General features: G+C 36.6%; 2 protein-coding genes across 2 annotated transcripts in view; one reads left to right on the plus strand and one right to left on the minus strand.

Moving 5' to 3' along the window:
• Window positions 1–17,902, minus strand: part of LOC134747281 (uncharacterized) — a 183,297-nt gene that overhangs the window by 113,169 nt on the left and 52,226 nt on the right. The gene's annotated exons all lie outside the window — the stretch shown is intronic.
• The window catches only part of LOC134747272 (carbonic anhydrase-related protein 10), a 50,603-nt gene that overhangs the window by 29,331 nt on the left and 3,370 nt on the right, over window positions 1–17,902 (plus strand). Inside the window, exons 4-9 of the mRNA XM_063681892.1 lie at window positions 38–174; window positions 4,831–5,022; window positions 6,181–6,276; window positions 6,670–6,736; window positions 7,302–7,456; window positions 7,771–7,908. Of these exons, the coding sequence (XP_063537962.1) occupies window positions 38–174; window positions 4,831–5,022; window positions 6,181–6,276; window positions 6,670–6,736; window positions 7,302–7,456; window positions 7,771–7,908 (785 nt within the window). The remainder of the gene's footprint in view (window positions 1–37; window positions 175–4,830; window positions 5,023–6,180; window positions 6,277–6,669; window positions 6,737–7,301; window positions 7,457–7,770; window positions 7,909–17,902) is intronic.

Raw genomic sequence — 17,902 nt, forward strand, 5'->3', positions numbered from 1 at the left:
CGCTTGTAATTTATTTATTTTCACTTCTGTTCTGCAGGTCCCGGCTTCTGGGGTCTGATCAACCCGCAGTGGAGCATGTGCAATAAGGGCCGGCGGCAGAGCCCCGTCAACATTGAACCCGACAAGCTGCTCTTCGACCCCTGGCTGAGGGACATACAGTTCGACAAGCATAAGGTATGTAAAAAACCGAGTCGGACTCGCCCACCGAGGGTTCCGTACTTTTTAGTATTTGTTGTTATAGCGGCAACAGAAATACATCATCTGTGAAAATTTCAGCTGTAGCTATCACGGTTCATGAGATACAGCCTGGTGACAGTGGTGACAGACAGACAGGCAGACAGACAGACCGACAGTGGTGGATGGTCTTAGTAATAGGGTCCCGTTTTTACCCTTTGGGTACGGAACCCGGATTACAATTGTCAAATCTGCACACAAAATTTCATGAGAATTAGTTGAGAAATTCGACCTTCACGGGTGATTGCATTTTTGCCCAAGCTGATCGGAGACCTTCACTTTCGCTCCGTCTTCTAAGAGCCGTGGAAAAGGTATAGTTTTTTGAATAATGAATCCCTTCTATTATTTTACACTAACGGCTAGTTTGGTTAGCAGGCTAGTTCTAATAAAAAAAAAGAATTTCGAAAGGACGAGACATGGGTTAGTTGCATTCTATTGTTAGACTGGGATTCCAAATACCTAATAAATGTTAGGCTATGTTACCACATAGTTACAAAATATGTTCAAAAAACCAATACCTACACTTTTAGAAATATGCGTACCCAGCCTTCCGTTTCACGGAATTTTTATTAACATTGAAACATGAAAAGAATTCCCAAAGGCAAGTTTAAACCTAAATTTACTTTAACACCAGAGCGAAGTTCGAAAAAACTGCAGCTAAATAAATCAAAATTATTCCGATTCGGCCATTCTGACTGAACCGAAAGAAAGTAAGTCCCTATGTGATTCGTATGGGAACGCTGCTTTTTCATTAAACTTTACACGTACACGATATAAAGTGCATACGGGCACTAAATGTGAGACTGTTTATTTATTTGAACCATTAACGGCACGTGGATTTTACGATTTACCGTTAAATAACCGTGTTTTATATTTTATTGGAATGGAATATTCCGCATAACTAGTACAGTTACTTGGACCCGATATGACCAAACCATAAAAAATAATTTCATTATTTTTAGTTCTAAGTAGTCGTTTTTATAACAATGATTTTACTTTATGAATTTACCTCTTTTAGATTTTGAATTGATATACTAGTAAGGTGAAGTAAGTGCAGTGAGTTTGCACTTTTGTCTCAGGCGACGCCGCTTGGCTGGATCTTACTAAGTAAGCTGATCTAATGCCCTAGCCAAGACTGCCGCCAAATTTACTTTTGGCTACCCACCAACAAGGGACGGAGAAAAATTCGGCTCTGGCGGTCCAGTTCACGGCTCATACAGCTCCATACATTTCTGCACTTACTTCCCCCACTAGAAATTAAATAAACTACCGAAACCAAATAAATTAGCTCTGACACTGAGCTTAAATCTCACTCACAAGAACGAAATTGCCAATAAAAAATGCAAGGAGCACTGCGCCGCCAATCTAGCTCTAACAAAACACTAACCACGAAATCGTACGCTGTTCAACTTTAGCGTTAATACTTTTAAGTCCATAATCGCTTGCAATGTTTGGCTAATGAATATTGTAACGGCTCAGTTCATGCAGAATTATTCATTTAGAGTGAATTACGGAGGTAATGCTATGGAAATGTATGCGTGCGATAGGCTATCGGGCTGGATATCGAAGGCGTTTTTGCAACACACTGGATTAGCATGGCTTACGATGTATTCTCGAACGAGTTTTGCATACAGTAGAAGGGGCTGACTTTAGGATAAAGTGGGCTACATTGGGGGTTATTAGTGCAACAAAAAATTGTTACAAATTCTGAGAAAAAATTTGATGTCGGTAAGTCATCGTGTCACCATACAAAATAAACAAAAGAGTCCTCTGCTTTAGACAAATGGATGTAAACTGTAAACTGTATTTCCCCACAGAACAGGCTTTGCTTAGTGTGGGGTTCAGCATAAATGTAACACTGTTCTATTTTATTTTTGAAATAAATAAAAAATGATGTATATTGTACACATAGTATACGACGACCGACCGTAGTTTACCGTAGTGTACGACGACGACGGTAGTTTGACGACAGGTCTGGCCTAGTGACCCTGCCTGTGAAGCCAATGGTCCTGGGTTCGAATCCCGGTAAGGGCATTTATTTGTGTGATGAACACAGATATTTGTTCCTGAATCATGGATGTTTACTATGTATTTAAGTGTTTGTATAAGTATTATATATATCGTTGTCTGAGTACCCACAACACAAGCCTTCTTGATCTTACCGTGGGACTTAGTCAATTTGTGTAAGAATGTCCCTATAATATTTATTATTTATTTTATTGTTATAGTTTAAAAAGTAAAATCTACATCTAATCTGTTTTATCTAATGTTTTACCTCTAATCGTATTTAATCTGTAGTACGGGTAGCTAATGTTAGATGCAGGTAATCCGTGAAAAGCGGGGATTACTGCTGCGGCCGATTGGTCCTATCGCTTTACGTTACCACATAAATTAACCAACTAAATCTGAACCCTATCGCAACTGAGTAAGGTCTACTAATGATTAGTTAGCTGTTTGTACCGCAGCTAGATTTGTCAACTCTATTCAGATTTATCTATTTGTGTCCAAATGAGGATTTTAACGAAAGGATTGAACGTGGATAGTGGATACTATTATGTTGGGCAACTAATGCGTAAATCTCGGCTCGCATGTAATTTGGCGGTCTCATTTTCCCAGTTTAAAGTATGTGACCACACGTTACACGTTTTATGAAACGAATTTAAACAATACGTTTGCTCTTTTTTCAAACGATTTTTTTTTAAATTTAATTAGGAGGCTTTTGCCCCTCCAAAGAGGTCTCACGAATGCTGAGTTCCTCGTAGGGGGCGTAAGGTCAAAAGTGTCCAACCGAGGCGCCCTCGCATGAGGCCAAAGGAAAGCTGAGATCGGAGATTTGTTCGATCAACGGAATTCATTGTGCTGTAGTTAACAATGCATCGAATATTAAATCACATTTATAATCGGGTCTATCGCGAATTTATTTTGTTACGAGTACTTTTATTTACCGACGTTTCGACAGATTTCACTGGTCGTGGTCGCGGCTAACTGACGTCCCAGCAAAATGTCAAAACAGAGATTTGTGTGACTACCCGACGAAAAGCGTATGAAAATGTTTGGGGTAGACAACACATTTTCAAACCATCCACTACACATAATAGTTAATTATTGTCAATAGTCCGACACGCAACACTCACAACATCTGGCGCAAATCACTGGATTGAGCTTCATAAACCTAAATAAATTTGCGATAGACCCGATTATAAATGTGATTTATTATGTGTTCAAAGCGCGAAGGTTTTAAATGTTATAATGTATCGAATATTGGATGCAAGTTATCAGGCCTTGTAAATGGGACCTCATTGACAAGATAGCGATGACGTTACTCGTATTTATAGATCATAACGCCACGGGCGGTGGATCCTATCAATCAATGGTCGCACCTTGATTAAATCCAGAAAGTTGCTTTGAGTGGGAATGACGTATTGCTCGTTGACACGCGAACGATGACTTACCGCGTTAGATAAGGCTATTTAAAACCGAGAGTAGGCTGTGGTACCTATACAATACATTAATTAACTAGGGTTCCTCCCCGTGTGGTGGAAATATTTACTGTGTTGGGTGAGGTCTTGGTAGCTCAGATGGCAGAGCTCTGGGCTGGCGATCCAGTGTTAGTGAGTTCCAGTCTCACCCAAGACAATAAATAACATTGATATGGATATGGGTCACTAAATTAAGACTGATACGCGAAGATTGCCAGATAGAAGAGCAAAAGCTCAGAGGATGAAAGTATCGGGGAATTTTCTTACTTACGAATTCGAACAACGCAACCATAATGCCTGAGTTAAACAATACAAAACTTGTCAATGCAAATTGTGGTTTCCTAATCTATATCCGCGTTGGCCTATTTCAATCCACTACTTTGTGTGTGATGCCAATGGCTGTTATCATTCATAACAGAGCCAAATTAAAGTTACCCGTGATAGTGGCTTTTAAATTTCAACGCGCTTTTAATGGGAATTTGAATTAGTTTTCGAGCTGATTACATTTAGGGGCTTATTTTAATCTAGTGTGATTAATGTTTGGGACGGGCTCTTCAACAGCGATAGTGATTTTCAGCGCTAATGACTTTGTGCATTGTTTCTGGACAAAATTATAACTGGAAAGCCACTTACAACGCAAATATGATTATAAATTTATTACGCGTGCGTTAGACTATAACACAGAAATGACACTAGCCTCAGAATATATAACCCTCTTCGTCTGTCCCTTTACATAGTTTTCTTCGCTGTCATATAACGAATGAGTTCCTATTACTTTTATATCTTAATTTATATTTCTTGACGACCGGTCTGGCCTAGAGGGTATTGACCCTGCCTGTGAAGCCGATGGTCCTGGGTTCAAATCCCGGTAAGGGCATTTATTTGTGTGATGTGAGCTCAGATGTTTTCTATGTATTTAAGTATTTGTATATATTACATAATATATATCATTGTCTGAGTACCCACAACACAAGCCTTCTTGAGCTTACCGTGGGAATTAGTCAATTTGTGTAGATTGAGTTTTTATAACCGCACATATTAAGTACAAATTTAATGAGTTTTGTATATATTCCATTAAATGAACCCTTTAAAATTAAATTGTTATCTGTTTTACTAGGTGAGCGGAGTCCTCCAAAACACTGGCCAGTCCCTCGTGTTCCGAGTCGAGAAGGACTCAAAACATCAAGTCAACATTAGCGGAGGGCCGCTCTCCTACCGCTACCAGTTTGAGGAGATATACTTCCACTATGGACTGGAGGATAACCGGGGCTCAGAGCACCAAATTGATCACCATACGTTTCCTGGAGAGGTAGGTATACTGAACTGGGGGCCTATCCAAATGACCATTGATCACTGATAATAGGCGCCAATCGAAGCTAAAATTATGTATGGAAGTGATCACGTGACTCTTCGTCACATCTGTCATCCTGATACTATCTTTTCGATTGGCGTTTCGAAAAAAATTGGCTGTTTCATACATTTTGGCTGGTCCATTTTTTATAGGAGGGTAAATTTTTTTTCGCGATTTCGTGGTTGGTCCCATAGTAAAAGTTGCTCAGTATAATCTCAAGACCTCCCTGGCAAGAGGAATGCACTTATTTTTTAGCTACCCGGTATATTTTTCATTTTTTTTACTGACTCGTAGCCTGATAGGCATTTACGAGTAAATGTTCGCTTAATAGTACTTCGGCTCGGCTACAAAGACGTTTAAAATATTCTTAAAGAATTTCCCAATGATTTCCCTAATAAGATTATTGGACCTTAAAATCGTTAAAGCCAACTTTTAGCAAATTAACACGTCCAAGTTTCACCCCATCGCCGTTATCGCCGTCCGTTTGTTCAACTTCTGGACCCTCGGCTCCAACTTTTGTGCTAATTGCAAATGAAAGAGTTTCATTTTTAAGTGCCACGATTGTGAAATTTTAAATGCGAGTTTCCTAAGATAGGCAATGTTCTTTGAAAAGATATAATGGGTACATACGAGTTTTTATAGATCAAGCGTTTATTCAAATTATAGTGTTAAAGTCTGCATCTTCTCAAATGACTTTTCCGCCTAAGACGGTAATCTGTTAAACAAAAGCCATTGTTCATTTTGTGCGAGCGTTCGTCCATTGTGTACCATGGTCTCTGACAATGCCACGCGCCGTAGCACGCATTCAGACGCAATGTTTATCATATTTTATCATAAATTTACTAATAGTTAAAAAAAAAACAATTATCGAATGCCAGAAAAACGTTTAGGAAGTACTACTTGAGGTGCAATGCTTCGAGGTTTATTAACACAGATATAAAGACGATAGTTATTTCTATGATTTTGTAATTCTGAAGTATTTTTTTGACTTACACAGTCTGGTAAAAAACAAGCTTTTTGACAACTTTAACCAAAACCATCGCAACCAAATGAAAAATATATACTATTGTACATGTAATGGAAGTCATAATGACTTTCATCTTTTATTTCATACAGATCCAGCTATACGGTTTCAACAAGGAGTTGTACCACAACATGTCCGAGGCGCAACACAAGTCGCAGGGCATCGTGGGCATCTCACTCATGGTTCAAGTAAGACACCTTTTTATGTAATCAATGTTGCCAACAATTTTTTTAAGATGAAATATCGCATAGTGCTTGTAAAATCTAAGTAGGGAAGTGTAAGAAGGGAGTCATTGTACTGGTGAAAGTTTTAAAGTCGTTAAATAACAATGTCTACTATATATTATGAATATTTTTTTATTTACCTGCTCTTTGTTTTCATGAAGTAGTATCTATATACACTGAATTTATCGATTAGATCAATAGGGATCTAAATAAAACGTATTTTCTATATTTCAATATACTTACTTGAAATTTTAAGTCCGATATTAACTTTCAGTACATGAGCCCCCACTTTACAGGCTAAACTAGATAGTTGTCCAAAGTCTGAGAACTATTTTCATAGTTGCATATTTGTTCCAGATCGGTGAACCGACTAATAAAGAGCTCAGATTAATAACTAGTGCTTTCAACAGAGTCAATTATAGAGGTAAGTAGTTTAGCTTACATTTAAGTTCTCAAGTATAAAATAACTCTACAATCTACATGCCATGATCAGTGTCTAGATTTAATTTACAAAACCCATGTACAAGACATGAGAACAAACATGAAAATTAAATATTATCTTTTTCTCTCTGTAACACTTTATTAGTACCATACTTTGTTATACTTTATTAAATTAGTCTATCTTTTAAACTAGGTACTTTAAATCTCTGTACTTTTCCCTACCACAATGCTCACTAAGACCTGACTGTATCACTCAGCATATGACAGCACCTATGTATGTTTTACTTACTCAGTTGTTAGATACCCCCCCCCCCCCCAGGTGATCACCTGCAGACCTGCACGATTTGTACACTTAGTAACGTTTTTGTTAACGTTCTCTAGTGTTTAATTATATGTAGAAATAGAAAATGTACAAAGGTTTTCCAGATTTAGGTAACATCGTCCAAACTATTAGGTGATTAGGCCCTTATTATAAAGACTTAAAGTCCGCCAATGTTCAGCAAAGAGTTTTACTGTTAGTAGTACCTTAATCAATTTGTATTTCACAGGTAGCTCGGTTTCTATCAAGCATCTGCCGCTGAGTTCGTTGCTTCCCAACACTCAGCAGTATCTCACGTACGAAGGGTCGACCACGCACCCCGGCTGCTGGGAGACCGCAGTGTGGATCATCTTTAACAAGCCCATTTATATCTCTAAGCAAGAGGTAATAATTTCTCTCTCTCTCTCTCTCTCTCTAATCTCTACTATACATTGATTTGAGCATCACCATAAACACCAGTAATTATTTACAACACACTCCCACGTCAGCAGCTATAGCACGTTTTTTTTCTTTCCGAACCTTTCCTATTAGTCTAGCTTTACCTCTTAGGGCCACTTGCAACATCCAGGGTTAGCCACTAACTCGGAGTTAACCGTTAACATACAGTTAAATTTGTACTGGTAACTTCGGGTTTAACCGGTTAACCCTTACTTGTGTAATTGTAGACTATAACGTGGTAACAATTGTTGTTCACACAGATGTACGCCCTCCGTCGTCTGATGCAGGGCTCGGACATATCTCCAAAAGCACCACTGGGGAATAATGCGCGTCCTACTCAGCCACTGCACCATCGCACCGTCCGGACTAACATCAACTTCAACAAGCAAGGGTCTCAGGTAATATAGATGATCCGTGTTCACTGGCCATCAGATCTACTCATATTATGTCTTCAAAGGAATGGATAAAAACGCGTACTACCCATCTGCACTATCACACCTTCGATACAACAAGGATTTCAGGTATTATAGCGGTTCCATATATCCAAAAATGTAAACTCTTTACTTGCTGTAACGCTCGGATATCCTTCCAAAAGTCCCCTCCCGACCAACCCAGCCTCTGCACCACCCCACCGTCCGGAATTATATCAACTTCAACAAGCAAGGCTCTCAGGTAAATAGCTCTCTTTTATCATTACCACATTTTTCAAGAAATATCATCACTGTCTTCTTCATCAACAGGATGCTTGAGTACATACTTTTACATCTTCATAAGCAGCACTCCCGTAAGTGATTTGTAGTTTCCATTCGGAAGCGATAGCCCAGGCAGCATAGACAAAAGCATATATCTTGCAATAAAGGCGGACAAGTAGCTCGTTGGTGTCTCAATTTAAGACTAGTAAAAAACTATTTCCTTCGCCCGGGATTTCCTACCAGTGGTCACGATCTTAAGCTACTTCTCCTAGTTGGTGGGTTCGTTCCTATCTGCAATTGTTCAATAGTACAACATTTAGCATAGGTATCTTTGTACCACTTCTACCATGTCTTTAAGTCGACCATGTCCAGTATGAGGTAGATGCATTGAATTAATATATATATGTATAAGATAATTATTTATTTATTATGATAGACAAATAATAACAATGCGTTGCTATATCTGAAACGAAAAGATTTATTTACTATGTTTCTATCTTTAACACATTCGTAAGAAAATAACTAAAAGTAAACCTACATACCTGAAACGAAAAGAAACAACATTTAATGTCTATTCGTCCATCGTATGTACACTATATCACTATTTAAATAACTAATTTTATATAAACGTTTTCTTCACAGAACTTAATTTTCTTTCCATGACATATGTGACATTATCGACAGCCACGCATCCATAGAGTAGGCGGCGGTCAAATAGGAAAAATAATAAAGTATAAATACTTTTTACATCTCCCCCCCTACGGAAAGAAATTTTTTAAATAAAATTTTCACAAGTTATGAACTCTCTTCGGTTTCTTCTCCTTCTTCTTCTGTAATAGGAACTGGAATAAGTTTTGTTATATGGAAAAGGTTGGACTCTGCTTTTTTGTGACCGACATCTATTCTGTATATAGAGTCTGAGATCTTCTCAGTAATTTTATAGGGTCCAATTTTCAGCTCATCTAATTTCCTTCTATTTAGCTTGTTTCCATTTTCCACATACACTAAGTCTCCTTTATTAAATTTATGATACTTTCGATTTTTGTCAAAAACTTTCTTATTGTAGTTGTGCGATTTTAGAGTGTTTTCAAATGCTATCTCTTTATCTGTAATCCAGTCACTTTGCAGTTCTTGCTTAAGTTCGTTTGGCAAAATTCTATCATCTGTACCATTCATAAGGTAAGATGGAGAAAAACCAGTGACCGAATGTTTTGTTTCATTATATTTCTTTAGACATTCTTGTGCTATTGTTGCCCAAGCTCGTTTTTCTCCTCTTTCATTTATTTTGCATCTTATCTTGTTTACTAATGTTTGATTTAATCTTTCATTTAATCCATTCGAGAAAGCTGTGTTTACTGCTGTAAATACTATGTTTACACCCTTGTTCTGTAAGAACATCTTAAATTCTTTTGAATTAATTCCAGGGTATTGATCAGTAAGTATCATACCAATGTTGTTTGTTTCTGTTACATTTGTGAGTAGTTTAATAAAATCATCTGCGCTTTGGGTTTTTGATGTTAGTATATACGCGTATCTAGTGAAGTGATCTACCAACAAATGCAGATATTTTTTTGTTGATCTCGAACCTCCAAATCCTCCAATTGTGTCTATTGACATTATTTCAAAAGGTTTTGTAGCCGGACCCAAATGAGACATAAGTCCAAATTTGTCTTGTCCTCTTGATTTATTTTTAATACAAATTTCACATGTAGAACAAACATTTTTGATATTACTCGTTAAATTTTTAGCCGAATATAACGGACTAATAGTTTTCAGCATTTGTCCAACTCCAATGTGGCACAACTGTTCATGTATGTTTTTCAAAAATGTTCTACTAAACCTCTCTGATAGTAGTATTTTCTCTTTTGTCTTGCTTTTTTGAAAATAAACGTTATGTTTTTTAACTAAATTATACTTTTTATTCTGTATATCTTTATTTTGATTCTGATCTTTTAAAATATCTTCAAGTTTTATTAAATTAACATCTTTTAATTGTTCATCTGTATTTTCGTCACATTCTAAAACTGGATTCCTGCTTAGGCAGTCTGCTTCCAAGTTTGTTTTTCCTGGCGCATATTTTATTTGAAAATCATATTGAGATAAATAGTATGTTAAATCACCCAGTTCTTCATCTGTTCTTGATTTAAGGTTCATATTTTCTAGGGGTTTGTGATCGGAGAAAACTGTGAATGTTTTTCCTATCAGCCAGTACTGCCAGTATCTTACAGCCTCATTAATAGCTAGACATTCCAAGTATATAGCTTTTTTTTTCTTTTGTGCCACATTCAATTTTTTAGAAAAATATGCAACTGGTTTTTCTTTTCCGTTAGGCTGCGTCTGTTTTAAAATAGCTCCAATGCCTTCCAATGAAGCGTCAGTATAAATATTTATTGGTAAATTTTGATCAAATATTTCCAGTACTGGTTGGGAGCATAACAGATTTTTTATTGTTTCGAATGCTTTTTGGCATTCTTCAGACCATACGAATTTTTGATTTTTTCTTAATAAATTATGTAATGGGTCTAATATAATTGCACTTCTTGGTATATATTCATGATAAAAGTTTATCTTCCCTAGAAATTGTCTAATATTTTTCTGAGTTTTTGGAACAGGAAAATTCTTTATAGATATTAAGTTATCCTTTACCGGTTGTATTGAGTTATTTTGAATTATGTGACCTAGATATTTGACCGAGTTTGATGCAAAAGTGCACTTCGTAAATTTCAATCTAAATCCTTCAGTTTTTATTGCATCTAGCAATTGTGTCAGGTGATCAATGTGCTCTGCGAATGTTTTAGAAAATATGAGTATATCATCAATATAATTAACAGCAAAAGGAGTAAGTTTATGTTTTCTCAATACATTGCTTAGTATCCTCTGGAAGATTGCAGGCGAGGTCTTTAGCCCGAACGGCAAGACCGTCCACTGAAAATGTCCTTCCTGTGTCACAAAACCAGTTTTTTTCCTGTCTTCGATTCGTAATGGAATAGACCAAAATGCAGAGTTTATATCTAAGGTAGAAAAGTAATTGCAATTCCTCGTTTTAATCATTAGGTCATCTATTAATGGAAATGGCTGAGCCTGAGGAACTACTATTTTGTTCAGATCCCTGAAGTCTATGCATAGTCTCGATTTTCTATTATCCTCTTTTTTAAATGCTAAAGTAACAGGAGCAGCAAATGGACTGTAAGATTCTTCTATTAGTTTATTGTCTAATAGTTTTGCTATCTGTTGTTCGATCTCTTTTTTATCTTCTTCAGTGCACCTATAGGGCCTCTTACTACAGTATTTGTCAAGTAATAAATCTATCCTTGCTTCATATCCATTAACTGTGCCAATATCAAACTTATGTTTAGCAAAAACTGACTTGTATTTAATAATTAATTTATTTATTTCATCTTTTTCTTCTCCATTCAAATGATCTATATTCATTTCAAAATCTTCTTCCTTTACATGTTCATTAAAGTTTATTTTGTATTCTGTTTCACCTTGAGTTTTATTATTTATTACTAGATCAGTTATAATCTCTTCTTTCTTATCACTTGTAGGATCTTTGCTATTATTATTTACTTCTTGTTTTTGAGATATATCTAAGTTTTCATCTTGTCTCAGTCTAAATAACTTTATCAGGTCTAATCCAATCAAAAAGTCGTCTTTGAAATTTTCATCATCTACAATATCTATATCTACATTATTTTCTAGTTCGAAGATTTTTATTTTTAAGTTTGTCAAACCTTTTGTTTTGTTAACACCACTAATTGTAATTAAGTTTGCTTCGTTCAAACTGTTTCCTTTCCCTTTTAATCTTAAAAGCTTTGAGTTAATAACAGAAACGTTTGAACCTGAGTCATAAAGGGCTTTCAATTCAAATTTATCGTTTACTATAAGTTTGACGTGTATTAATGGTGTTATTATTCGTTTTTTTGATGCGTTTCGTTTAATTCAGCTTCAATAAATGAATTGTTGACATGTTTCACAAAATTCTTTATATTCTTATCGTCGTCTCTTATTCTAAACCAACATAAGTTTTCTGGGTGGTAACGTGGTCCTTTATTTAATTTTTCGCAAATTTTACATGCCTTTAGGTCTTCATTTTTATTGTTAGTTTTGTAGCTTCCGACTCTTCTCTTAAACACGTAACTTTTTCTATTTACCATGTGTTCCAGCTTGCTGACCTCATTAAATAAATCAACAGTATCATTTAATATTTCCCTGTCTATCTTGTTTATTATGTATTCCGGCAAACCCGATGCAATTAAATCCACCAAAGTGCCGGCATCAATCGATCTTCTCATATCCAGTAATAATTTCTCTTTTTTAATAGCATAGTCGAGCAATGAACCGTCTTTATATTTATATAACATTGCATTCATAACTGGGTTCCATCCTTTATTTGCAAAAGACTCACAAAATTTATTTTTCCATTCGGACCAATCCGCGTCCATTGATAATTTTATGATCATTGAACTAAACCAATCTGCACAACTCTTGTCCACGAATAGCCTCAATATCTCAACCTTCTTCTCGTCTACAATTTGGAAACGCTGACATTCTCTCTCGAAAATGTCTATCCACTGAACAGCGTTTGAATTCTTGGTTGAAAATTTCTCAATAACAAACTTCTCCGCAATATTTTTCAAACTCTGTTGACGGTTTTCTTGTGTATTCTCAATTAATTTTTCCAATAATTTTCCTAAGGTATCCGTATCTTTTTGAGGTGCGGTGGTGGGTTGTTCTTGGTTTAATTCTTCTAAGTATAGATCTCCGAATTGTATGTTACCATCCTCGTCTATATAATTTTTCTTTAGTTCTTCGGTCATTGTAATCCAGACTCTTCTTATCTGATATCTCTTAGTTAAACTATTTTTTACCTTGCTGTAAGCAGCTGTTTTCAGTATTTCTTTATGATGACCGACTGATTGTAGCTCTTCCGGAATAGCATAGATTTTGTTATCACTCGTAGTTATAGAGGTAACACTGTAAATATTTGCTTTTCCATCACTTCCCGGTAATATCGTAAATTCGAAGCGAAGTTTCTCCATTTTCGATCGACTTATTAACAAAAATGTTGTTTTATAAGATAATTATTTATTTATTATGATAGACAAATAATAACAATGCGTTGCAATATCTGAAACGAAAAGATTTATTTACTATGTTTCTATCTTTAACACATTCGTAAGAAAATAACTAAAAGTAAACCTACATACCTGAAACGAAAAGAAACAACATTTAATGTCTATTCGTCCATCGTATGTACACTATATCACTATTTAAATAACTAATTTTATATAAACGTTTTCTTTACAGAACTTAATTTTCTTTCCATGACATATGTGACATTATCGACAGCCACGCATCCATAGAGTAGGCGGCGGTCAAATAGGAAAAATAATAAAGTATAAATACTTTTTACATATGTATTTATTAATAGCGATACTAGCCAACAAGAAAACTGTTTAAAGCAATTCCCAGCGGTATCAACATCTTTCTACGAACAATAAAAACGAGATATCAACCGCAACTGCAGTGAGCAATAAAACGGGCTGTGATAGCAAAAACAGCACGGTTTATCAAACGCAAATGAGCTGTTTAGAACGTGTGAACAAGAACTAGACAGAGATTGTGCTGCACTAAACTTGAAACAATAGTTGCATGGAGTCGGTAGTTGAAAATATTTGTTTTATACTCAATATGAATTCATCATTTCGTTTTATTACAAAAATGTGTACTTATGTAAAAGTTTTAAATATATGAAGACCAACGTTAGTGCTGTTGTGTCACTTTTCTAAAAGTTACTTGATTAGAACAATTCACTGTCATAATAACGCACTTAGTGATTTTGGACAGCTAGGTGAGCTTGATGTCAAATTCTGTATCATTATTTACATAATCCCACGTGCCATATGTTTGCGGTCACCGCATTGTCAAACGTCAACTTTTGACGATCAGAGTTACCGCAAAATGTATGGAGCTGTACAGCGTCATGTCGTTTACCTGACAAATTTAATGCTCGTCTATGCCTTAGATTTTACACATCTCACTCATCTCACTCAATAAATGTATATTTGCTGATAGGTATTTGGACTTAAAATCAACATCAATAAAACAAAAACATTAATAACATCCAAGCACAATAACAAAATAGATCCTATAAAAATCAGAAATACAGTCATTGAGCAAGTAAAAAGTTTTAAATACTTAGGAAGCATTATAACATGCAACTCCAGATGCACTTCGGATATCGTCACACGCATAGCCATGGCTAAGAAAGCTTTCAACACCAAAAAACACCTATTTAAAGCAAAGATATCTCGAAACATTAGAAAGCGATTTATCAAGACCTACGTCTGGAGTATAGCGTTATATGGTAGCGAGACGTGGACATTAACCCAGCGTGATAGAGACAGACTAAGCGCTTTTGAAATGTGGACATGGAGAAGAATGGAAGGTATAAGCTGGAAGGAGAGGAAAACGAATGCAGAAGTGTTGGACTTGGTAGGTGAGAAGCGATCTCTGCTGAGAATGATTGAAAACAGAAGGGGAAACATGTTGGGGCACCTGATACGTCACGATACTTACATAAAGTCTATAATAGAAGGAAGAATAGAAAAAAGCAGAGGCAGAGGAAGACCGAGACGTGCGTTTTTGGACCAAGCCAAAGAGAAAATCAACGTAGTGACGTATCAGGAGCTCAAAACAGCGGCAGAAGGAAGAACGGAGTGGCGGTTACTCCACCGACAAGAGCCAGGCTCTTAAGAGTTATGATGAGGTACTAAGTATGCTATGGAATTCCAACGACATGAGATTTAATTATTTGATGTTATTAATTAAATAGACTATAGAAGATTTAAGACAGCCAAATAATTCGCATGACATCTCCACGGACGCCATAAGTCTGAATTTCTATTACAGTTTATTTACTGCTCCTAGTTCCAAGCCAGTCCTTGGATAAGTTCACTCGCCTGTGTTACAGACAAGATGCTCCGTTTTATTCCCTAAAGACTAGAATTAAGATAAAAGGAATTAGGAAAATATTTTATCAACGTTACTTTTACAACTGAATGAACAAGCTTCTTTGACTTTAGTATTTAAAAATAAAGAGCATGGTAATTCTAGTAAAAATTAGTGAATATGAAAAGCTGGTGGAAATTTACCGCAAATCACTATAAACTCTAAGGTTTTAGAACCCCATATACTAATACCCTAACCCAGTATATAAATGCACCTAGATACAATACAAGCCACCAGGTATAATATCTATAAAGCCATAACTTAAAGGGGTTTTTACTGTCAAACTGAGCTTGTATCGCCATTTCACGACGAGCGCACACAGAATGTAAACGGTTTAAAAATTATGACACTATGTCAAGGCGATATTGAATAGAAAAGAACTACATGACACTTTTTGTCATAGATTGAGTTAAGTAGTCAAAATTCATTTTCGTGTCTCAAAGAATTTATGAGTACCTATAGTTGGGATTCAATTTTACAATTTCAATTTCTTGAAAAAAAAAATTAAGTGATGTTAGCTTATGACTGTCAAGTACCTCTTTGTATAGGATATGCTAAAATGAAATGATTCTCGTGAAAATGATTAAATAGATTTTTTTGTAGATTCAGTTCTGACAAACTTTTAAAAATGGCGGAGCCATATACACCTTGTTGAGTTTTAAGCCATGCTCGCGAGGTCTACAGCTCACAGAGCAACGAGTTGTATTAAGTGTTCTTTGTAATTTAATAATTTGAAAGTATTTGTAAGTGTGCTGGCGTAAGTTGTAAATTTATGAAAGAAACGATATTATATTTTAGAGCCCCATAAACTAATGCCCTAACTCACTATTCAAGTGCGCCTAGACACAATACAAGCCGGGAGATAATATCGGCATTTCTTGGTCCGACCCGAGGCGAGGCCTGTTTCAATAGCGCACGGCGGTGTACCATCGCCCACACTGTTAACTGACAGTTCGTAAACCTTATTACAAAACGCAAGGCCCACCGATGGACAGTTAAGTGTTGCTGTTTGTACAATCGAACTCTGGTAACAGTGTACTAAGCGATGCTATAACTCAAGGGGGTGTTACTGTCAAATTGAACGTATCGATTACACTGCGAGCACACTGCAAGCCCCCGCTAAACAATGTTTTTAATGTACTGAATAAAGAATAACTCACGGTAGTACGGTCCGATCCGGGGCGAGGCGACCGATACTTCGTTTCAAGAAAGCATCAAGTGGTCACCGATCATCCGTCATAGAAAACCAAGTGTTGGACGCTTCGGCCCGGACCCGCACCGCTCTTTCGCGAGTCGTTCTTAAGGATGTCTCACGTTAGAACGGCCCAGGTCCGGGCCGAGGCATCCGACACTTCGTTTTCTATAGAAAATTAAGTGTCGGTTGCCTCAGCCCGGACCCGGACCGGTCTTGCATGAGTCATCCTTAAGTCTCACGACAAATATCCCCATATTGGTAATTGAATCTGAATAATTACGAACGAACAGTCCAACAAAATATACAGAACTATTAGTTCAGGTTCAGCCATTTTTGCCAGTGAATCCTAAAAACCGGCCAAGTGCGAGTCGGACTCGCGCACAAAGGGTTCCGTACCATTACGCAAAAAACGGCAGAAAAATCACGTTTGTTGTATGGGAGCCCCACTTAAATATTAATTTTATTCTGCTTTTAGTATTTGTTGTTATAGCGGCAACATAAATACATCATCTGTTAAAATTTCAACTGTCTAGCTATCACGGTTCATTAGATACAGACTGACAGACGGACGGACAGCGGAGTCTCAGTAATAGGGTCCCGTTTTTACCCTTTGGGTACGGAACCCTAAAAAGCATAAACTTATGGCAGCCCTCAAGCCACAACCGCAGCACTGCTGAATTAATTAACATCGGGTGTAAATTATATTTACGCCATGAGTCGAACAAGCTCGTCTTAGCCGGGGATCCCCCGCGATTTATAGGCGGACGTCCGGAGCACTACATTTGTACTTGGACCGGTATAGTCTGCAACTATAATGGCGTAGACTATAGAGTATAGCGGACAATATGGCTGCTTGCGTTTAGTAACTTATTTTATCGTTATAGAGCGATGATACAATACAACACAAATCCTCTTTATTGCACAACTTCAGAATAAATAAGAATATAGAGCGATGGTAAAATGTATTCAAGATTTTAAAATTATTTTTCTGAAATGATAAAATTATCAGGTGTTTTAATTGTTTGCAAAATTTTGTGCCTTTTTAAAACTCGCGACGAATGATAGTCGATGTGACATTTCCTTCAAGTCTCTTTTGGTTGGGCTTCATTAAAAAAATCGGCCAAGTGCAAGTCGGACTCGCGCACGAAGGGTTCCGTACCATTACGGAAAAAAAAACAGCAAAAAAATCACGTTTATTGTATGGGAGCCCCATTTAAATATTTATATTATTCTGTTTTTAGTATTTGTTGTTATAGCGGCAACAGAAATACATCATCTGTGAAAATTTAAACTATCACGGTTCATGAGATACAGCCTGGTGACAGACAGACGGACAGACGGACAGACGGACGGACAGACGGACAGAGGAGTCTTAGTAATAGGGTCCCGTTTTTACCCTTTGGGTACGGAACCCTAAAAATAATTGAAGAAATGTGTTTCTAACGTATTATTAATACAGATGTTACATTTCTAAGTAAATTAATGCGCTTT

Source organism: Cydia strobilella, chromosome 14 (assembly GCF_947568885.1).
Source record: "Cydia strobilella chromosome 14, ilCydStro3.1, whole genome shotgun sequence".
Taxonomy (NCBI): domain Eukaryota; kingdom Metazoa; phylum Arthropoda; class Insecta; order Lepidoptera; family Tortricidae; genus Cydia; species Cydia strobilella.